General features: G+C 37.7%; 1 protein-coding gene and 1 long non-coding RNA gene across 7 annotated transcripts; both read left to right on the top strand.

Annotated features, from left to right (window-relative positions):
- The first annotated feature begins 219 nt into the window (after window positions 1–219).
- Window positions 220–9836, top strand: LOC108952767 (uncharacterized). Of its 3 annotated transcripts, none has more exons than XR_001977834.2 (3): window positions 224–729; window positions 7007–8138; window positions 9067–9836. It is a non-coding gene; the product is annotated as an uncharacterized LOC108952767 (long non-coding RNA). The 3 variants fall into 3 exon arrangements; XR_010513204.1 differs by having other exon boundaries at window positions 230–729; window positions 7007–7134; window positions 8025–9836; XR_010513203.1 differs by having other exon boundaries at window positions 220–729; window positions 7007–9836.
- A 3942-nt stretch (window positions 9837–13778) lies between these two features.
- Window positions 13779–23444, top strand: LOC103983902 (phosphatidylinositol/phosphatidylcholine transfer protein SFH13-like). 4 transcript variants are annotated; one of them, XM_009401250.3, is made up of 16 exons: window positions 13780–13938; window positions 14178–14253; window positions 14613–14680; window positions 14779–15085; window positions 15416–15515; window positions 16109–16375; window positions 17371–17448; window positions 17524–17625; window positions 17715–17764; window positions 17864–17963; window positions 18064–18162; window positions 18250–18363; window positions 19665–19830; window positions 21290–21669; window positions 22292–22366; window positions 22620–23444. In XM_009401250.3, exons 3-16 carry the CDS (start codon window positions 14674–14676, stop codon window positions 22635–22637), a joined length of 1863 nt encoding a protein of 620 aa, XP_009399525.2. In that variant the 5' UTR covers window positions 13780–13938; window positions 14178–14253; window positions 14613–14673; the 3' UTR covers window positions 22638–23444. The 4 variants fall into 4 exon arrangements, with proteins under 4 accessions (XP_018681243.2, XP_009399525.2, XP_009399526.2 ...); XM_009401251.3 differs by having other exon boundaries at window positions 14551–14680; XM_018825698.2 differs by lacking the exon at window positions 17524–17625 and having other exon boundaries at window positions 13779–13938.
- Window positions 23445–23813: the final 369 nt, after the last annotated feature.

Genomic DNA, 23813 nt, shown 5'->3' with positions numbered 1-23813 from the left:
AAATATCCTAACGTAATATATATTTTCTATAATTTTATAAAAAATCTTATGTTTATAATATTTTTACATTATGTTATAGAGTTTCCAGCAATATTATGAATTATTTGAAAATTTTGGAAATAGAAATGTTTTCTGAAAAAAAACTTAATAAAAAGGAATTCTCCCGATATGTTTTAATCGGGAATCACGTACCATAATGGACGGCAATGATGAGATCATCGTGTGCTACATCGCGCGTGAATAGCGACGGAGCGATCTCCACTTCCCCGGAATACGGAGAGCTCGCGCGATCGAAGAGAGAAGGTTCGCTTCACAGGTGGCAACCACCAAACCCTAGCGCGCGTGCGCGTGGGAGTCGCCCTCTTCGTTGCTTCCGAGGTGACCACGGACTCGATCGATCGGCTTCCGCTTGCAATGCATTTTGAAGCCGGCCAGTAGCCTTCCGTTCCTGGATTGTTAGGGTTTTGATGATCTATCTAGATAACGGGTGTCGGTTGTTTTGCGTTTAGCCATCTCTTTTCTTCGTTCTTGGGATTTCGTCCCAGAAAGTTTGTTTATCCGTGTGTAATACTTTGCCTTTTGCTTGATCGTTTCGGTAGTCTGATCGTGCATTCCTATGTTTATGATCGATCTCAGTTGAGAAATTGGATTGGTCACTGATGGCTACCAAGAGGATCCAAAAGGAGTTGAAGGACTTGGAGAGCGACCCTTCGGTTGCCTGCAGTACAGGTTAACTCTATTTTGTTGTCGGCTTCCTCTTGATGAAAATGGAACCTTTTTTGTTTGCTTTCTCACATTATTTTAGTTTTTAGTTGTTAGTTGCTAAGAACTTTGTGAAATTATTTTTGAATCACATAAAATTGCATATTTAACTTAAGAAAAACAAGTGATAACGCCTTTAAGGTGAGTCGTAGCATTTTCGGTCTTAGCTATGAACTTGTCTTCTGTTTGATTTCGTATGTTTCTACGTCCTCGGATAATCCTACTGACATGTGGTGCTTTTTACATGTTTCTAAATCAGCTTCTATGAACATTTCTCTGCTTCTTGTGGCTATGTTTGTACTTATGGCCTTCTTTGCACATATCTTAGGCATCTCATATGTGCATTGGTGTTAACCAATAAGCAAAGTTCAGACCAAGCATTTCACAAGGATAAAGAGGTATAAGAGAAATAGAAAACAAACTTTAATTGTATTGAGTGTATTTAGTTGTCTTCCGAATAAAATTAAGTTGAAATATAATCATATTTAGCCTCCCATTATTTATGGCTGTTGTGGCTTGATAAATGAAGAATACATTTGGATAGAGTATATGTACAAAAAATTTTGATGTGTTAATTTTTCTCAATTATATGAAATCCTTTTTTACTTGTAACAATACAGACATAGAGCCTATATATAGAGACATTAATTGATTCTTATCATTATAAATTTAATAAATTTGACTTTAAATATTTCTTTTTTGTTTTGAGAGTATCCACTCTCGTTGATAGATAAGTTAATCGACTTCTTCACCAACTTGATTAAGTCAAATTGAAACAAAAATTAAATTAAATGCTCTGACATCCTCCCTTAATTTAAATTTTGTTTGAAACCTACTTAATCAAGTTGGTGAAGGAGTAAGTTAACTTAGTTGACAATAAGATTTGGTAATGAAAACAATAAGAAAAGCTAAAAGCAATGTTTTCAAAAGGTGAATGGGCGAGGCAAGGTGAGGCCCAAGCACCTCGCAAAACCTCCGGGCGAGGCGTTTTGATGAAGTGTCGGTCGGGTGCTCACTTGAGCCCAGGTGTCGGGCACCTTGGGAAAGCGCCCAAGTGGAGATGGGTCTAGGTTCGTGCCTGGTTCGATTAAATGAGCAAGTTAGTTCTCGAACCAATTTGTCATTGAAATGAAACCCTACGTCCATAGTCGCCAACTTCGTTCGCAGCTCCATCTGTCGCTGCCTTCGTCCTTAGCTTTGTTTGCCATCATCGCTTTTTTCCGTAGCTTTGTCCGTCGCCCTCTCCTTCCCCCACCTTCCTTAATAGCCGTTGGTTACTTCTCTTCTTTATTCCCTCTTTAGAACTATTTTTCATTGGTTAGAACTATTTAACACTATATTGATCCACTCTTTAAGACTATTTAGCACTGGTTAGAACTGTTTAGCACCATATTGATCCACTCTTTAGAATTGTTTGACACTGGTTAGAAACTTGTTTAGCATAGGTCTCTATAAGTAGAACCTGTTTGGCACTCGTACTTTATATGAATTCAATTTGATGTGGCATTTTTATTTTTATGATCATATTGATACTTTATATGATTTCAATTTGATGTGAATTTTTTTTTTTTATGATCATATTTATCAATCGTAATATATATTTTTAATTTTAATATTCTAAAGCGTCTCGTTTCGCTCGAGCGGGTGCCTAGGTGAGCACCTAGTACCTTAGGCATTTTGGAATCTTGATGCCTAGCACTTTTAAAAACACTAGTTTAAGGTTAGTATTGTCAAGGTCACATTAGCAAGAGTATGTTAATGTCTCTATTGATAGGTCATACATTTGTATGATCAACAAGTGAAGGAAATTATTGGAGATTGTGAGATGCTGCCCATGGACAATTAACAATGAGCATCTCAATATCGTCGACATGATTGCCATGACTTCTTTCGATATATTTCAATCTTATGCATTTTTGACAAAAAAATATGATCGTTGGAGTATTTATATGAATGTATATTTAAATTTCAAGATGTATAGAATATTGTTGATAAAGGTTTTTGAGAACCTAGAAATGAAGAACATTCTCTCACTGTAGTAGAGAAGGTCAAGTTGAAAATTATAAAAAAGACAAAATAACTCTAAATTGTTTTTTAGTCAAGCAATAGAACTCAATATTTTAGAGAAGATCATTAAAGCTCAGACATGGCATGAGGCTTGGTTAATTCTTCAAGAGACTTACGAAGGTGTGAGTTGAAGTTAGAAAGTACTTGGAGTAGAGTTTGGAAGTTTGAAGATGAATTATACAAAGTCTGTGATTATTTTTCTTGCACATTAGTCATCACAATTTAAATACGAATCAACAGAGAAAAGGTTAGTGATGTTAGAATTATATTGATTCTCAATATCTCTAATTTCTAAATTTGAGCATGTAGTATATTTAATTTAAGAGTCGAAATATCTTGACAAGATAATACTAAAGAGTTACTGAGACCTTCAATGGTCCATGAATCTATTAGGAAAAGAGTCGGCACTAAGAGGGAGGGTGAATTAGTGCAGCGGTAAAAATTACGTCGGTTTGAAAAATCTTCGTGCGATAAAATCTGATTTCGACGAAAACTATTTCGGAAAGATCTTTAAATTGAAAGCATATAGAAGTGTAGTTGATGTAAAGCAAGGAAGGCAGTTTGCAGTTGAGATAAATATCAAAACAGAAATGCAAACCGATTTATAGTGGTTCGGTCATTGTGACCTACATCCACTCCTCCTATTCCTCTTCCGTCGAGGCCACCGGCATCCACTATCGATCTTCCTTTAATAAGCGAAGATCAACCTCCTCCTTACACTCCTCTTCTCCTTTTATCGGGTTTAGGAGATTATTCTAACACCTAGACTAGAAGAGGAGGATTCTCTCAAGAGATTACAATACCGTTTTTCCCTCTTTAAATTCTTTATGCTTGTGTCTTGTAACTAGGGATGATAGGGGTATTTATAGGCTTCAAATTGATTCAAACTTTCAGCCTAAAAACATCTTATCCTTGGTTTCCTGGGTCCGGGTGGTACCACCGCCTGTGCTAGGCGATACCACCACCAGTGTCAGCCTGACACTAACATTGCACTAGGCGGTACCATCGCCCAGTCTGGCGGTATCACCTCTTGGCACTGGGCCATTGGGCGGTACCACCACCGAGACTGACGGTACCACCGCCTGACACGGTCTCGAAGACTATGCCACGACGGTGCCATCTCTTGGGTCACTGTTTGGGCCTTTCATTGGGCCCAACACAGTCCTTACATGGGCCCAATTGACCCATAATTGGGTTGGCCCAAATCCAATCCCAATTATGTGCTAACTATGAAATCTAAGGCATACTTAAGCTAAACAAGTCCCTAGGTCTTGATTTCTTTCGACGATCTTCCGGCGAACTTCCCACGATCTCCCGGCAATGTTCCAACGGACTTCCGGCAAACTCCTGGACTTCACGACAATCTTCTTGGCGAGCTTCTTCCGGCAAGCTCCTGGACTTCTCGGTTGGTTCCTGCAGAACTTCCGACGAACGTCTAGACTTTCGACGAACTCTCGAACTCCCAACAAAATCGCGTCCTTGACTCCAGGACTTCATTTTGCTTCATGCCTTGCTATCGTAGTTAATCCTGCACATGTAAAACACACTTCGATCTAGACAATTATTACTAAGCATGAATCATGTTGTCCGGCATGTCATTGGTCTATCGACGCTTCGTCCGATTCTTCGGTGCATCGTCCTCTCTTGCGGCCTATTGCCCAATCGGCCAGTTGACCTCCGCAACTCCGAGATCCTTGGCTCAATATCCGCTCTTCTTAGCCCGATGCCTGAATCCATGGCTCGAAGCATTCTGTCGATACGTCATCCGATCCTCCAGCTAGACGTCCAATCTTCTGACATGTTACACTGGTCCATCGATGCTTCGTCTGATTCTTTGGCATGTCATTGGTCCATCGACGCTTCGTCCGATTCTTCGGCGCATCGTCCTCTCTTGCGGCCTATTGCCCAATTGGCCAGTTGACCTCCGCAACTCCGAGATCCTTGGCGCAATATTCGTTCTTCTTGGCCCGATGCTCAAATCCATGGCCCGAAGCATTCTGTCGATACGTCATCCGATCCTCCAGCTAGACGTCCAATCTTCTGACATGTTCCACTGGCCCAACATGATTCTTCCTGCTTTAATTGTCTCATTCGAGTTTTCCAATAAGTGTAGTTCGTCCCATTGAATAAGGGAGGACAAATGAAAGAGTGACCCTCTTGAAAGCCAAAAAGAGTCATTTCTCGTTGGGTGTTAAACCAAATGAGAAAACGAGGCTTTGATAGCAACTGTTAGGAAAAGAGTCGGCACTAAGAGGGGGGGGGGGGGGGGGTGAATTAGTGCAGCGGTAAAAATTACGTTGATTTGAAAAACCTTCGTACGATAAAATCTGATTTCGACAAAAACCGTTTCGGAAAGATCTTTAAATTGAAAACATATGGAAGTGTAGTTGATGTAAAGCAAGGAAGGCAGTTTGCAGTTAAGATAAATAGCAAAACAAAAATGCAAATCGATTTATAGTGGTTCGATCGTTGTGACCTACATCCACTCCTTCGATTCCTCTTCCGTCGAGGCCACCGGTATCCACTATCGATCTTCCTTTAATAGGCAAAGATCAACCTCCTTCTTACACCCCTCTTCTCCATTTATCGGGTTTAGGAGACAACCTTTACAAGCACTCACTCCTCTCTCAAACTATTCTATCACCTAGACTAGAAGAGGAGGATTCTCACAAGAGATTACAACAGCGTTTTTCCCTCTTTAAATTCTCTATGCTTGTGTCTTTTAACCAGGGATGAGAGGGGTATTTATAGGCTTCAAGTTGATTCAAACTTTGAGCCTAAAAACATCTTATCCTGGGTTTCCTAGGTCCGGGCGGTACCACCGCCAGTGTCAGCTTGACACTGACACTGCACTGGGCGGTACCACCGCCCAGTCTGGCGGTACCATCGCTTGGCACTATGCCATTGGGCGGTACCACCGCCTGACACAGTCTCAAAGACTGTGCCATCTCTTGGGTCACTATTTGGGCCTTTCATTGGGCCCAACACAGTCCTTACATGGGCCCAACTGGCCCATAATTGAGTTAGTCCAAATCCAATCCCAATTATGTGCTAATTACAAAATCTAAGGCATACTTAAGCTAAACGAGTCCTTAGGTCTTGGTTTCTTCCGGTGAGCTTCCGGCGAACTTTCGACGATCTCCCGGCAATGTTCCAACGGACTTCCGGCAAGCTCCTGGACTTCACGACGATCTTCTTGGCGAGCTTCTTCCGGCAAGCTCCTGGACTTCTCGGTTGGTTCCTGTAGAACTTCCGACGAACGTTTAGACTTCCGATGAACTCTCGAACTCCCAACGAAATCGCGTCCTTGACTCCGGGACTTCATTTTGCTTCATGCCTTGCTATCGTAATTAATTCTGCACATGTAAAACACACTTCGATCTAGACAATTATTACTAAGCATGAATCATGTTGTCCGGCATGTCATTGGTCCATTGACGCTTCGTCCGATTCTTCGTCGCATCGTCCTCTCTTGCGGCCTATTGCCCAATCGGCCAGTTGACCTCCGCAACTCTGAGATTCTTGGCGCAATATCCGCTCTTCTTGGGCCAATGCCCGAATCCATGGCTCGAAGTATTTTGTCGATACGTCATCCGATCCTCCAGCTAGACGTCCAATCTTCTGACATGTTCCACCGGCCCAACATGATTCTTCCTGCTTTAATTGTCTCATATTGATCGAAGCATCCTGCGTCACTCAAAACACAGATCAAATCATAAATACTATCAATTGGTTTCATCATCAAAATACGAGATTCAACATAATCTTGGCAGTATGAAATTGCTGTTGATTTGTGCTTGTTCTTTCATGGCATAATGGTTCGAAGAATATCAAATTTTGGTATTCATCTCCTTATTTGTATCTGATGCATATTTGATCTTTTTTATTTGTGACCCAGTAACATTCCATCTACACTCTAATTGATTGATTATATTTTATTTGTCACCTTTGCATGATATTTGAAGTGATCTCCCCTGGTTAGACCAGCACCAACTATCCAATGAGGCATCTTGACTTGCATCATAAGTAGTTTGTTGATGCATAAACCAACTTTTTCCCCATGATGGTGTTGTTTGGTGCTAAAGTTATAATGTTGAGCATTCTTTAGAATATTTGTTTATAACTTAAAGTGTATATTCTATTGATCCTTGTTATCTTTGTTCATTAACATTTATAGGCCCTGTTGGTGAGGATATGTTCCACTGGCAAGCAACTATTACAGGGCCTGCTGACAGCCCCTTTTTAGGAGGCATATTTTTAGTGAATATTCACTTTCCACCAGATTACCCTTTCAAGCCACCCAAGGTCACAATCTTCCTTCTCTCTGTCAATTGATGTGCTTATTTGTGAAATTATGCCATAACCAATAAATTTGTTACTTCTGTGATTATATTGATGCCAGAAGATCAATTCACATTGCTGTTCCTGTTCCTTTTGACTGTAGCTTTTTATCGTTGACTGTCTTTTTCTCTTTTCTAATTATCACATGAAAATCTGATATAGGATCTGTGTTCAATTTTCCGAGATATCCCAGGTAATTTCAGTCAGAATGGTTGCATATGGGAGCAGTAAATAGTTTTGGAGTAGTATACTATATGGTTGGCCTTTTACCTTTCTTTGTTTGCTCTCTTTTTTTTTTTCGAGTGTTTCGGTTCATTCACCTTTTTTTAGCAATAATCGAACGGTTATTAATTGCCTAGCTAGTTTGTATTAAATCTTCATATTATTTGCCAAGTGGATGTCATTTATGGGTCGCATGCATCATGCCATGTTATTTTAGTATTACGACTTGCGACTTTGTTATTGTTATTGTTGTGCTTCAACATGTCCATCAGCACCAAGTCATATCTAATAAACCAACGGGTACTTGCCATTATGCACTGGATGAATGCAGTGGCATGAATAAAGCACCCCATCCTGCTCTTGTACACAGTGTGTTTGTGGTGTGCATGAGAGTTAAGACAGCATGGTACTTTGGTGGTTTTCACCATCGTACATAAAAGAATGGGAGCTGTGCAACTTTTTCGCAATCAATCTTACACTCAAGTCTAGCCCTGCTTTCTTGTAATGACAAGCTTATTTTGAACTCATGTCATCACGACATTTTGTTAGACTAAAATGAGGATAACATATTCAGAAAGGAAAGCTGATTCTTACAAAGGAGATTTCTCAACAGAACCCCCTTTTTTTCTCAGGTCTTATTTCAATATTTCTTAGCAAGATGTATTTCATCCAAATATTAACAGCAACAGGAGCATCTGCCTTGACATCCTTAAGGAGCAGGGCAGCCCTGCTCTTCAATGTCTAAGGTAACTTTATATTTCTTGATTTTCTGATTGAACATATGCTCAATTTCTCATACGTAATGTTCAGAGGCAACCTAAAGCTTAGAGGAAATCAGTTGAATTATGGTATTGAAGGATTATTTTCTTAGATATGATGCTAAATGTCAGATTATTATCATCCATGCTCTTGAAAATTCTATGGTGCACGTCTTTGATTAGAAGAGCTGGCTATACCTTTTGTTTTCAATCTAAGATGAGTCCTGTATAAACTGGGAGGATAAGAGAACACTTGACTCTTGTAGATAGTCTAGAGATCTGAGAGGAGATGGACATGACAGCTGAGGGATTATAAACTAGAGACTACAAAAGGCTCTAGTGTAACCAGTTAAATTAAAGTTTATGTAGACTTTGCTTAATTGTTTCCACATGCCTCTGATAAGCACAAGAAATTCTTCTGATAATTGTTCTTCAATCTGTAGACCGAAGAACAATTATCAGAAGCATTTCTTGTGCTTAACTGTTTCCACATGCCTCTGATAAGCACAAGAAATGCCTTTGATCACATACAAGTAGTCACTCAAAATCTTCCACATGCCTCTGACAAGCACAAGAGGTAATATGACTTCTCGGCATGGTCTTATAATTTCTTTACTGTTGTAACCACAAATTAGTTGCTGTGTCAGGAATAACTGTTATATTTCAGAACACATTATTTTTTCAGTACACCCTGTGGTTTGTCCTTGTAAATTTACAGAGTTAAAGAAGTTTCTGCTAATGTTCCTTCTTCTTGGTGAATCATTTTGAACCATTTTCTGTCGAAGATTGGTTTGTCCTTGTAAATTTAGAGAGTTAAAGTAGTCTGTGCTAAATGTTCCTTCTTCTTGGTGAATCATTTTGAACCATTTTCTGTCATAGACCCCTAAAGCTAGATACATATTTCAATTTTATGTAGGAAAAAGTTGATAGTCCTTCCATCTGGGGGAGTAGTTTCATTTTCCTGCTTGTCCAACTATTCCAACTTGTGTTGCATTTCTTGCCAAAATGCTGAAATAAATGGATGGTTTTGTATTAGTTAAATTGTACAACCCGATGCAATTTGAAAAAACCTTGATTTGTATGTAGTCAAGTAATCTTAAATCTACTCAATGAATAATAGCCTTTTGCTTTTAATTCCTTGCTAATTACTGCTGGAATTTTGAAGTTGTGATGCCATTGAGCCATTCTCACCTATTAGAGGTGTATTTAAAATGGGCTTTTTTGTTCGTGCTACTTCTTGAAACAATAATAACATGCTAAATCAGGTCTTTAATCTGAGCTATTCTCTTGTTTTCCTTTGATTTCTAGTGTCTTTGCATTCTCTGATCATTATTCTAGTTGACACATCCTAGATTAGAAGGCAATTGTATCTTCTTTTTTGTCCTAGAAAGAAATTTGTTGAAAGAGGTGGAATCAAATGAAAAGCATTTTTGCAAACAAGTGGAAGTCCTTTCAAAATGCTATTGCCCCGAGATGATTGAGTAGAGAAAATGAAGAACTTAGCAAGTGTAACTATTTTTTTTTTCTTACTGTGTGAAGTGTATTTGTATTAACAGGTCAGACAAATTGTTTTGTGGTGCAATATATTTTTGTAAAAATCAGTAGTCTCAGTTGTGGACACGAAACATGACTTCCAGCAGCTAAAATTCTACATAAAGATTGCATGCCAAGTTCCTATAAATTCAATGTTTATTGCCTATAAATTCTACAGATTATATTTTCTGTTGATTCAGTGGCAAAGTTAAAATCTCTCATTGTGAGAAGCATGTTGTTAATGTAATTGATTGTCTGATGATATATTGAATCCTGAAACCTTTTGCAAGAATCTGAATCCTTTCATCTGACATCAACTGCATATTGCAGGCATCCTAATTCATGTTTATGCTAGAACCAAAATAGTTGTTTGCATATGTTGCATCTGCATGATGAATCCAAGAGTTCCTCATGGTTGCTTGAAAGCAGATGAAAAATATCTACTCCAAGCATCATGTGGCCTTTTTATCACCGTTGTGATAGCAGAACTCCCATCTTTTTGCTCCATGAATTCTCAGTGCCCTCTTATAGGGCTCTTCTACCTTGTGTCACATCAGGTTGGCTCTCCCATGTATCATAAGCTCATCAAGATTCTCTAATGACGGCCTTTTTTTTCTTTAACAAAGGCAGCAATTGTGTTTAGAGCTTCTGCACTGAAATGAATTGATACTGTCTTCTCCTCATGACTAGCTGTAATACTAATACTGTTCTTAATCCTATACCTCTCAAGGGATCACATGAAAAGTTTGATGGGGATAAGGGGACTTCAGCTGCTCACACAAGTCGCTTGTCCAACATGTCACAGATTAATTGTGACAAGCACTGGTGCCGACCCTCAGCATGTCAAACATCTGACTGACATAAATTGCCAAAGTGTAGCGAGAGATGCATGTGACCTCCTTGAAACATGGTGCCCATAGTGAGCAAAACATTTATGAACCTCACATTCTCCATAGGGCCTTCCTTTGTGATGTTTCCCTGACATAATCCTTTATAATAATCCCCACCTTTCCAGTAAACAAAATAGCCTTAATGGCTCTAATGGCTCTCTGTTCATCCAGGCAAGATGAGGAAATCTATGAGAAGTTGACGTACACAGGTCAATGGGTTTTCTCCTAAACTACACAAGGCTACAAATGGAAACATGTCTCTTGCGTTTATGACGCTCGATGTACCTTCTGTTGCACCTTGTGCCTCTTCAGAATCCCATTCTCTGTCCCCCCCACTTTATCTCAGCCCCTTTAAGACCCTTCAGTTGCAAGAACAAAGACCTTTGGGTCCTGACATCAATCAGCTTTTCATGGAGGCACAGTAGCAACCATGATTTCTTTTGGAGTTCGTGGACTGAAGAGCTTGGGGTGGGCACTGGGGAACTCCCTCGCTCAGTTACCAGCACCAGTTGGGGAGATGAACTGAGATGCTGCTGTACACAGCTTCAAAATCTGCACAGATCTCATGCATGCACTGCAAGTCCAATGAGCGTTTGAGAGGTCAAAAGATAGAGCATTAGCTTACCCTTCAGTCATCAAGGTCCTTGCAGACATTGTCTTGGTAGAGTAGGACAATCCTTCCATGAGAGATCTGCATGCTCCTGGAGCACACACTATAACGACATGACTCAGACTCTAATTCCGTAATGTACACATAATAGTTTTGTTGAAGTAGTCAACAGATTCCTACATTTTTCTTGGATTCCCTCTCTCTCTCTTCTCCCCTGTGCGTATGATGTTACGATGAGGAAGTGTTCTTTACTCGATCTTTGGTCGCATCCTTGTAACGACGAAGCCATCGGAATGTCTCCGGTGGAACGCAGTGAATACCAAGTACAGCAGAAAAAGAAGAGACGAGAGAGCTGGGCCGGGGAGAGCGACCTGACGGCGGTGAGGGCGAGACAGTGACCTCTCGTCCACCTCCTTGCCATCTTCTTACTACAGTATATATACGATTCTTTCCTTTCCTTTTTGCTGTGTTGTCCATCTCTTGTCCTCCTGCAGCAAAGCCAGAGAAGAGAGAAGCGAGAAGAGAGAGAGAGAGAGAGAGAGAGAGAGAGAGAGAGGTAAAGAAATTAAGGCTGTGGATGAAGACAATCATTAAACAGAGGATTACAACACTCTGTCTCTTGTCTGTGTTACTTTACTGAGTCCAGAGTCGGTGGAGGCAGCGGTGGCTTGGTGTTTTCCTCGAGCATATTAAAGGCATTGCAGATGATGAGTTGTCTTCTGGACATTTCCGGGCATACGGTACAGATGGTACAGATTCCTCTTCCCACTGTGGAGGACCAAGAAAAAACTGAGTCCAAAAAGCAAGATGAACTCAGAGCTGCACCTTTGGATCGACTTCTCTTTAACCAGAACGATGCACTCTACAGCAATAAAATATGTGATCGTGATCTGTTACTTTTGTTCAGAATATGCAGCATAGGTTTCTGTAGCTCTCTACCCTTCCATCCAACTCAAGAACAAGCCTTCACAGGCCTCATCCTACTGCATGATGCCAAAGCATGGCTTTCTATTCCTTGCCATTGTAAGAATGTTAACATGCTACAAAGTAGGGAGCTACTGCTAAGGTGTATTGAACCACATCAAAATCTTAATAAATTGTTATGATAAACAGAAACAATTCATAAATTGTACTTATTTGCATATTATGTGCTTGTGGATTAAAAGAACACTGACTTTTACAGATTGTTAGGACAAAAATAAATAAAAATGATGACAATTTTGGGCCAATAAGATGTTATTATAGTAACCAAAAAAAAAAAAACTCAAGAAATCTCTTTGTTTATAACATCCATGACAAATTAGTGATTCCATGATTTCCTTTTTAATATTGTAATTTTTGTTGAAATTAATCCACATATATTTTAGAGTCATCTCCTAAGAACTAAAAACCTCATTAAACAAAAGTGAGAAATGATTAGATGCATGGTTAATCTACTGCATTTTCAATTTTATTTTATACAAAAGCTAATTATTACAACAATTAAACCTTGACATTTCTACTTCTTCCTCTCCAGAGTTGTTTAGATCCACAGCTTAAAGATCACCTTTTCACCTTATATCAGTTTGCATCACTTCAAGCATTCCCCCCACCAAACTCACGCTCATCAAATGAATCTTGCAAGCATTAATCATGAAAATAAAAAGCATGGAGAAATTCTACAACACATTAATCTTGCTTCGCGGAGCTCAATAGTCTCCTTTATGCCATTAAGGAAAGATAAAAAAGCTAAGAATAAACTTTGTTTGCCTTTGCACATCTTCTTAGAGACTTTCCCAACATGTAGATTGCTTGCAGAAGCGTGAAGCAGAGCACGACGTGACCTTCTTCTTCCTGTGAGCTGTGCTTCAACAAACACCCCATGGAGGTTTCTGCTACTGCGGATTGATTTCCCTGCCACTGGAATCAATGCACCTTGATGGGTCTGCAAAAGGTCTCAAGAACTCCCGAATCTTAAATGCTTCAATAATTTGCTGATGAGTGAGTGAGCGTCACCATCAGACTTCATAACCTGGAAGCTCTTCCATTAAGCAGCCCCATTAAAAATGCATGGACAACCAACCGTGTCTCGGGGACGCCATTATTGATGAACACTGCTTTGCAGGTGTGTAGGTAGCAGGAGCACTGCTCACATTCCTAGTACTCTTCCTCCCGCTGCTGCATCCCAACCTATTTCTTATGCGGTTGTCGAAGAGAATCTCTCGGAAGAGCCGTATGATCCCACTGGAGCCAGACATCCGACGGTCGCGATTGATGGATACACAACATTCCCAGCACAATCATGTGTATTTATATATCACATTTTTTTTTCTTTATATATCGTAAGACGCAAATAAGCAATACGATCAAATTTCCTTTTTCATCTTTTCTATGATTATAAAATGGAAGAGTTCTCACTTTGGAGGATAAATCCTTTTTTTTTGTTGAATTTAATTTTTTGATGTTTTGTTGGAAAAATGAAAATACATTAAAAAAGGTCAAAAATAATTAATTACATGAAGTAAATTATATATATATATATATATATATTTAATATGCCGCATAGAAAGTTCTCTGCGTACAATAATAACATGACACCACACTCTTCTGCCGGTACGCAGCGCCAACGAAAGAGATCGACGATTTAAGTCGTCCTTCGATTCCGACAGCCTTAAGGCGATCGCGCTCCTCCGTTCTTGTTCTCGTGTGATGATTCGGCTCTCTTTCACGACCTCAGATCTCGGTTATCGCTGCTGGGTTCGAAGGTTTCGGAGAGGTAAAGATCGAGAATCCTTTCGGTTCCGGGGGTGTCCGGATTGACAAGACGGGGACTTGGAGGGGGATTCGCTTCTTGATTTGGGATATGGCTTGAGCGGTTTCGGTTGATTTTGGTCTTATGGGATGTGCTTGTCGGGTTTTATTGGGTCTTTAGTGAGGGTTATGGATGTGCTCGGCGGGTGTCGTTTCGCGAAGGGGATTTATTTGTCGACTTGAGTAACCGCTGAATGAATGCAGGGCCCGGGAACCTTGTTTTGGTGGCAACTTCGGTTTCATTGGTGCTGGATCTTGCAATGTTGGAGCTGTCGCCGAGGTAAATCTTCCTTTGGCTTGTTTCTGTAAGATCGATTCCATCTCTATGTTTCACTTCGATCTGTTGGATTATCGTGGGTTTGATATGTTGAGCTGAAACATGATTCTTTTTTTGACAAAAGGACAACTTTTTTATTCAATTGCTTGTTATATCAATAAGGTAATTAACGAATCTAGGAGCTTTCATGGTTAATGAGCTGAGCTATCTGTGGATCTCGGTTTTCATGTTTTATTCTTTATTTAATTTTCTTTTTCTCTTCGGATTTGTTTCCTTTCTTATAAAAGTCTTCTCTTTCAGTTTGTTCTGAGGCTTGCGACACTACGTGGACTTCTGATTCTCTTTGACCGTATCAATTGCAGTTGTTTGCCTTTGAAGCCGGAGGTCTGAGATACGAGGATTTCTTTCATAAATTGTGAGAAAATGGCTGGTAGGCTGGCTAATAAGATTATGCAGAAACCTCAAATGAAAACATGGAATCGATTGCTTTCTCCAATCTCTCTTACCGTGCAATGTTCTTCCATGCAGAATGTTGTGAGGGGTCTTTTAGATATGATGAGAGGAAAGAAAGGAGATCTGATGTAGAGAATTCTGAAGACGAGAGGAGGAGAACGAAAATTGGATCTCTTAGGAAAAAAGCGTTGCATGCCTCCACTAAATTCACTCATTCTCTAAAGAAACGAGGCAAGAGGAAAGTTGATTACAGGGGTGCTTCATTTTCAATTGAGGATGTCAGAGATGCTGAAGAGGAGCGAGCAGTCCATTCGTTTCGCCAAGAACTCATTGCCAACGCTATATTGCCTAAAAAACATGATGATTATCATACGTTGCTCAGGTTAGTTATACTATTTCTAAACACTGATTGTCCGACCAAGTACTAGTATTGAAATATGTAACTCAAAACCAGTACATATACCAACCATTTTTAGTTTTGTATTATTTTATTGAGTGATATCATGATGTATTATTTGGTATGCCTGTACCATGCTGGTTTAATAGTTTACCAAGATTGATACCAGATCAATATTAAATTCCTTCCTTTGAATTTTTTAACAGCTTGAATTTTTCAATATTATTTTATACATAGAGTAGAATGTGGTTCTTTATATAATGCTGTGGTATATTAAATTTCACATCGTGATTAAATATTTTTTATTTCATGCAGATTCCTCAAAGCTAGGAAATTTGACTTTGAGAAAGCAATGCAGATGTGGGCTGAGATGCTTCAATGGAGAGAGGAATTTGGAACAGACTCAATTCTGGAGGTAAAGTCATCTTCACATACCATGCATCATCTTTTGCATATCCCAAGTAATATACATGACTACCAGAAGTGAGACTTCAATGTAATTCTCTTATAAAAACCATCTAGATATGTGTTTGACCCATATGTGGTAGTTGAGCTTGTAGGTGAGTAGCATCTAACAAATTAAGAAACCCATCCATCAAATCCACTAGATTCCCATACGAGTTCTGCTCACATCATGTATCACAAAAGTCTCAGCTCGTTTGTTGAATATTCCTTCCAGAGGAATCAATGACATGCTACTTAAAAACCAAATTTTCAAATATTAATAAGAAAAAGAAACCAAAATTTAACATATAATTTTTAAAATTGAGTGAATCACATAACACTAATCTATTACTTCATTTAAATGTTTGTGTTGCATTTTGGTATGTCAGCAATGTTCATAATGCATGTATTGCTTCAACCACTGTTGTAAAAAGCATGAACCAAATTAACTGGAACTCTCTTGGAGTTGATAGTTAAAGCTATATTATTTTACTTATACTCAGTTAAGATTACCTAGAAATCTATGTGAGAAGCTGATAACACTCAAATTTCTTTTTATTGAAGGACTTTATATTCGAAGAGTTGGAGGAGGTTTTGCACTATTATCCTCAGGGTTACCATGGAGTTGACAAGGAGGGAAGGCCTGTCTATATTGAGAGGCTTGGGAAAGTTGAGCCCAATAAGCTTATGCAAATAACTACAATAGATCGCTACTTAAGATATCATGTGCAAGAGTTTGAGAGAGCCCTGCATGAGAAATTTCCTGCATGCTCTATTGCTGCCAAACGGCATATTGGTTCATCGACGACAATATTAGATGTACATGGTGTGGTATGTTGTTAGTTTGTCTTCCTATCATTTTTGTAGTTGTGCTGCAGATAAAACCACAATGTCTACGTATTCCATTTATGCTTTTCACAATTTTTGTCACTTTAATATAGTCTGTGTCAGGATGATGAAATGGAGCACTTTCTACCTACACTTTTCACTTGTAGTTTTACCAGAAGATGACGAGGAATATATTTTGGAAGATTATCATGTGCTATCTTTTAGTTTTACCACGTGATATTTCTGAAATATAATCATTTTAATTGCTCTCACAAGGATTAATAAAGGACTATCTTGAGAATATGAAAGTAATGGGAAAGAGTAGGAGTCAATGAGGACAAACTGTTTTTGGATGGCAAATAAAATGTTTCACTTTTATTCAGGAAATTATTGTTCCTAATGAAAATTTTTTAATATCCATCAACATGATAAATTAAATGTCAATTTGTGAAGTTATCATGAGCCAATGGATAAGGACCTACTCTGAAATTTATCATGCTCTGACATTGCCATTTATAAATGTGAGACAATTAGAGAGCTTACAGTTAGAACTGAAATTATTCTTCCTAATGAAAAAATTCAATATCCACCAACATGATAAATTAAATGTCAATTTGTGAAGTTATCATGAGCCAATGGATAAATATCTACTTTGCAATTTATTGTGCTCTGACATTACTATTTATAAATGTGAGCCAATTAGATACCTTATAGCTAGAACTGAAATCAAGAGGTATGCTGGACTGGGCGACTGTGTGTTATTATAGTCTTTTGGTTTTCATTGCAATTGCTCAAAATCACCACTTCTGTAATGTGTTCCTAAATTTTTCTTATGTTTAACTGCTATGATGAGAAGTTATGACTAGTTGTGTCCTTTTGAAATAAGTATAGCTGTAATGCCCACCCCTGCATGGTTCTCCTGCCACCATGGATTGAATCATTTCTTTTGAATTCTGTTTAGAGCACTCTGATCTTTGTTGCCTCTATGTGGATTGCAGGGCTTGAAGAATTTCAGCAAGACAGCAAGGGATCTCTTGCTCCACATGCATAAGATAGATGGTGATTACTATCCTGAGGTAGAATTATGTAATATAGCTCTTTTTGCATATCTCATAATGTTTGAGGAAGTTTCTAACTTTAACTTAGTTCAGACACTACACCAAATGTTCATAGTTAATGCTGGCCATGGTTTTAAGCTTCTCTGGAACACTGTAAAAGGATTCCTTGATCCCAAAACAACTTCAAAGATGCATGTAGGCTCAACTCTTCTGAACAATCATGTCATTATGTCTTCTTCTTAAATCCTAGGTGACTGACAAATATAATTAATGTTTGTGTACAGGTACTAGGCACAAGATATCAGAGTAAACTTCTTGAAGCAATTGACTCAAGGTCTCTTATAAGTTCTCTAGCTTATAATGCCAATTACTTTTCATGCTCTTTGGGGCACCTATCAGATTAATCATGTAGAACTATGTCTTTTACTTCCAGCCAATTGCCAGAATTCCTAGGTGGTTCATGTACTTGCTACAATGAGGGAGGATGTCTCAGGTCTAATAAAGGACCATGGAATGACCCAGTTATCATGAAGGTAGGAAGTCCATCTCATAATTTGTGATGCCAAGCTATGCTTTTTCAGTAACATTAGTATTCTGATGAAATAAGAGATTGATGAGCCCTTTTCACTGTAGATTGTAAATAGTGTTGGAGCAGCATTTACTTGGGAAATTGGGCAGGTACCCGATGGAGAACAGACCAATGCCTCTTATCCCAGGCGACATCCATTAAAGGCAAAATAACAAGTTGCTATTACCTTTTACTCCAATTGATTATGTAAATGATCTGTCTCACCTTATTGCCATATTATCTAATGGCAGAGAAGAAATAGTGATACATCAACAGCTGATTCTGGATCTGACGCTGATGATCTTGGTTCTCCAGTCATTTCTAGAACTTCTGAATATACACATTTAGCTCCGGTTCATGAAGAAGTGAGTTTAATTTTCTAATTAATAAATATTATACTTTTGTTGTAAGCATCTAGGGAAATATTTTGTGCTATTACATGTTTGTTATGGAAAGCATGGTAGTTGCTAAAAAAAATATCAATGCAATGCTTCAGTATGCAATGTGACAAGGATATCTAGATTAATTGTACCTTAAGAAACTGTCCTAGCTCTTATTGGCATGTCATTCTTCCTTAGTTGATGTTTTCTCTTTGAAGTAATTCTCATGCATATTATCTGCTTTGTCAAAGATTATCCATTTTCTATTCGCACAATTCTACCTTTTCTGTTTTGAAAAGAAAAACTAGATTTCCTGCAGAAATAAGAGTTCTTCAAATTTTTAATTGGTTTGCCATTTTAGGGACTTCCATCTTAATAAGAGTTCCTATTCCTTCCCATAGTTTTACATGACTTGTCTCTATTTTCAGCCTATTGTTTTTCTTTATGATGTATTAAAATGGTAAATATCCTTTTAAAGGTTACTAAGTTTTAAGCCTAATTTACTATAAGCTGGAGCATTGTGACATGCTTAGAAGTTAGAACAGTACAAATTGCGATCATAATTTTTGTATCTCTTTTCCTGGTCAATCTCTTTCATTTATGGAGCTGGTTGAATTTGTGGGTTTCACAACATCCATTTTTTAAAACTTCTTTTTGTTACCTGAGCTATTTCACAAAGTGTTACAAAATAAACCATCTTATCTAGTCCTGGTATTATTAGTTGTAAGCTGTAATCATACTCACATACACTAATTTTTTATTCCCTAGTCCTACAGTTCTACTTGCCTTGGATACACCATATGACTGTTCATTTTCTTTTTATACTGTATCTAGTCCTTGTATTATTTGTTGGCTGTTTATTTTCTCTTTTATGTGAATTGTTCACCATACAACTATTGTGCCTTTTTGATGAATCCCATCTTAATAAATTTAAGATGAGACAGCTTAGGCTTAGAGGATGTTGGGAATGTGAAGGGCTGTTGATCAAATAACCCGTGCAAAATTCTGACAAGGATGGGAAAAAACACGTCATGTTTTAACAGTCTAACTACCAGTTGCATATACATGTCATTTTAATACTTATCATTACAGTTATCTACACTTCAATCTGCCTTGTCATCTCAGGTGTAGCTTGTCTTAATTGCTCCAATGAAATGCTTAGTATTTTAATGATTGCTAGTTACTGAAGAAAAACAACAAAAATCAATATTGATAAATTAATATTTCTGTAGAGCTGTAACAAGTACTAGTGAAACTTACTGCATTTTCTATAATTGTCTTCACAGGTCAGAGCAGCAGATTCCACCGCTTACTACAATTGCAATGACCATTTTGTGTCAGTTCCTACACCTGTGGAATCTGGTGGAGAAGGAGAAAGATATGCTGCGATGTCATCCAATGAAGTAAAAGATCATTGTTGTGCTTTTGCTACCATAAAATTACATTCACCAGGTATTAGTTAATCTATTCAGCTGCAGTATTTTCATTTATTAAAGTTCTCTGGTACTGAGATTTTTTTCTAATTATAGATGAAGATCATATTTTGGTAATGAAAACGGTTTGATTGGTGTTTAATCTATTATTCATAAATGCACAAAAATAGGAGCCCGATGATATTATATTTTCATTAAAGTCAACAGTTTTCTAATTCTTGAAGATAAAATCTGTTGGCCATGGATTTATATGGTATGTTGGTATATACTAGTATGCCGTAATTCTGAAACAGGTTCCAAATTCAATGGAGAAAACAGGGATAATATAACATACACACATAACATTTGTACTTGCATGTTTTAACCTTTTCATTTGCTTTTGATCCTGAACCTTCTTCTTCCTTTCCTGGACTGCTATCCTGAATATGTTGAAAGGTTGGAACAATAAGTACCAGTTTGTTCTACTATCTGAGCTATATTTCTTAAGTATGAATATGCAAGGGTGAGGGCATGATTCTTTGACATTTACGACATAGTTTATAGTTGTACATTTTTATTCAAGTCTTGAGCCCTCTGGACATTTTAGAATTTAGTACTTTTGCTGACTTCAACAGTTTTATTTGATGGAGGGTTGCATTGAACCTTCCCAAACCCCACATTGGAAGGATCCAAGTGCACTGAGTTTCTCCTTAATAGTTCATGAAAGTCAATGTGTGAGGTTTCTTGTGAATAAGTATAGACCATAAAACATTTTCTTTAAAATTGGATTTTCAATTGGTTTGGATTGACCAAATTTTACAAAGCCATATAGTTGATTTCTATCTGCATTATCAAGCTTGGGCTGGTTTGGACCAATGTTAAAACTCAAAGCGAATTTATGAAGACCATAATCTTCATTCATTTCACCATATCTGGATTAGAATGTTTAATACAGAAAACAATCGTTTACCGGCAATAGATGTGGGGAGTGGGAGTTTTGATTAGTCCACTGTGATGGACTGAACCTTGCCATCCTGGATTTTTGGCACAAGAGTATAAGATATAGTCAACGGCTATTAATAAGAAGAAAGATAGCTTTTCTACTGGAGTTTGTCAAGTGGTGGACACAGATTCATGGAAGATTTTGAGTTCCATACTGGGAGACAAAACATATTCTTCTTTTAAATATTGAAGGCCAACAAATATCAATTAACTTTTGTAGTAAAATCTTCTGTGCTGCTTATTGGAGCTACCATGAAGCTAGGATTTTCCCTTGTAGTTGTGGCAGTTTTCGTTTCATTTTGGTCTTTCATTTCTGTAAGACTAGTTGACAACGTTTCTATGCACTCGGTATACATAACTTATCTGCTTCCATTTGGTGAGATTACTGAATATAACTTTGTACGATGTGAAGCACCCCTGTCTTTCTCTTTTGACATGATAGTTCTTTTGAAACAAAAATATCTGGGCTGAGTTTATGTTTGTTTTTGGTCTTCCAGGAAAATTCTCCACTGATGGGCACAATGCTGTCAAAGATGCTTTAGAAGAAGGAAAATTGCAATATTTTGCTAGGGCAGTAATTGCATTTTTGATAAAAGTTCTATCCTTCTTTCACATCTTCCGATCTAGACCAGACAGGAGATTGGAAAATGTTCATCCATCAGATGCATTGAGCTTGATTCCTGATAACAATTCGACCACGGAAGCTGCCAAGGAAGATAAAGTCACTCCTTTGATTGAACGTCTTGAGAAGCTCGAGTCCATGTTGAATGAACTCAGTAGAAAACCTGCAGAGATTCCACAGGAGAAAGAGCATGCAATTCGGGAATCAATGAACAGGATTAAAAGTGTTGAGTTTGATCTTCACAAGACAAATAAGGTAGGTCTCCTTTATTTGAGAAGATATTGTGTAACTTATAGTAGTTTAAACAGGAAACTGAGTTTTAAAAGTCAGCTAACAAAACCAAGATCTTTAGATGAATGCTTTTGCAATTATTTAGATAATTTATTGCTTGAGATTATTAGACATCGCAAATGTTGTGACTCAATTCTTAGATCTGGTTGGATGCCTTTTTAATTCTGTGTGGTGATATAGTTGAATTCTTGACATAGTTGGTGCAGTGCTTTCATTGCATTTTGGATCATCCATTCCATCATATCTTCATTTTTCATGCTGTCAATCTAGGTTTGCAGATTAAATCATGGTTCAATATTCTAGAACAAAATGACCAACTTGATTGAATGTCATTACCAATTAAATTTCTTCCCTTGGAAATATATATGTTTTACTAGTTTTATACACAATATTATACATGAGGTTGCTAACCTATATATATTTAAGAATGACCACATGATAGTTTGGCTATATGCCTAGGCTGGCTCATCCATTTCTTCCAGATCTTGCCATCCAATATCTAATGATGTTTATCTTGCTCATATATTTTCTTTGTAATTTTTATATAGTGTCTTGGCTGCAAATTTTAATATGGAAAACTATCCAGGTCCTGCAGGCAACTCTGATGAAGCAATTGGAGATTGAGGCAACTTTAGAAACTTTAAACGGCAAAAGTATTGGGGTAAGTCAATTGACACAATTATCATGGATAGTAAGTTGATATTCAACCATAAGTTCAGTTTATGAAGATCTCATGGAAAGCTGAGAAGCAGCTTGGCAAGCTTTACTGCATCTGTCCTTGTTAACTGCTGAATTGTGGCTTTTCTTTTGAATGTGAAGACAAATAAACATGGCTCCTATAATAAATAAAAAATCTTTTAATTTTATGTTTATGTAAGCAAATCCTAATTGGCCTTTATTTGGCTCTTTTGCAGAGAAGGAAATTTTGTTGATACTTAAAGTATCTTTATCCAATCAGATGTCTAGAAGAGATACTTCGAAATTGGGGTTGGAATCAAAATGATATACTTCCTGTGGTATATCTTTATATATATATATATATATATATATATATATATATAGTTTTCTTCTTAGGAGGAGAAAAGACAATAAAACAGAGGGATGGAGGGGGATGATGATGAAAATGCACAAAAGCTGTAATGAGCTGATTGTTCGGCACATCAAACCAAAGGCAATATCCTTGCATTGAAGTAAAGGGGGAGAAACACTAACAGTAAATAGAGAGCAAGTACCAAAGATAACACACACATCATCTTTTTTTTTTTGGTTTTTCATCGTTTCTAATTTACTTTGAGCTTGTCTATTTGTTCTTTTGGTATATCTAGGACAAAATAGAGGAATTCTTATGTGATGCTGCAGTTTGATACTTGAAGCTGGGTCATCTATTTCCCTACCAGGGAAAGTCCTAGTCTTCTAATCCTCAACCAATGTGATGACTCTTGAGAGCTGACCCATAGCTTGAAGCAAGCATGACACTTTGGATTGTGGTACATTGAACAAGGATATGAAGCTCAAGGTTTTATTTAACCATCTTTGATCAGAACTATATGTACTCGTTTTTTTTTTTTTTTGTTGACTTGTGGCTATTTAAGCTTAAGAACATTGCAAACTATGTCAAAGTACTGTTCTGTTTCTGGCATGCAACATGGCCATGTCTGACCAATGTTTGACCACTGGATTAGTGTCTTTTAGTGGAAATTTTTCTCAAAGATTTCTTAGTATGCTTTGCTTCAAGTTTATATTGATTTGGAGTCACTAGAAGGTAGTCCAAATCTGAACCTCTTCATATCAATATCTTGTGCATATTGGAGTGAACATTGATTCCTTCATGCTAATCAATTAGAGTTAATTTGTGCTCATAAATTAATTTCTCTAGACCTGAAACGTATCTTGCAGTCATCTTGAAACTATAACAATCATTAATCTAAATGATCTAAATAGAGGAAGAGTTAAATCCTTGAAACTGATCCAAACTAATGGATTATTCATAAAATTGAAATATTTATCCTATTTTTACTGCTTGCTTTGCACTCCTAGTATGCATCAGCATGACTTTGAAGATTTTTTGTTATATAAATATTTTTTACATATTTATCCTTGTAAATTTG

The sequence above is a fragment of the Musa acuminata genome, chromosome BXJ1-5, assembly GCF_036884655.1.
Source record: "Musa acuminata AAA Group cultivar baxijiao chromosome BXJ1-5, Cavendish_Baxijiao_AAA, whole genome shotgun sequence".
In the NCBI taxonomy this organism is placed as follows: Eukaryota; Viridiplantae; Streptophyta; class Magnoliopsida; order Zingiberales; family Musaceae; genus Musa; species Musa acuminata.
This window is presented reverse-complemented; position numbering and strand designations above follow the sequence as displayed.

Bases quoted from the DNA above. Each gene is read 5' to 3' on its own strand.
- LOC103983902 (XM_009401250.3), top strand. The intron at 17,765-17,863 runs GTCTCTTATAAG...TTTTACTTCCAG, and splicing joins CTTGAAGCAATTGACTCAAG to CCAATTGCCAGAATTCCTAG. The intron at 18,163-18,249 runs GCAAAATAACAA...ATCTAATGGCAG, and splicing joins CCAGGCGACATCCATTAAAG to AGAAGAAATAGTGATACATC.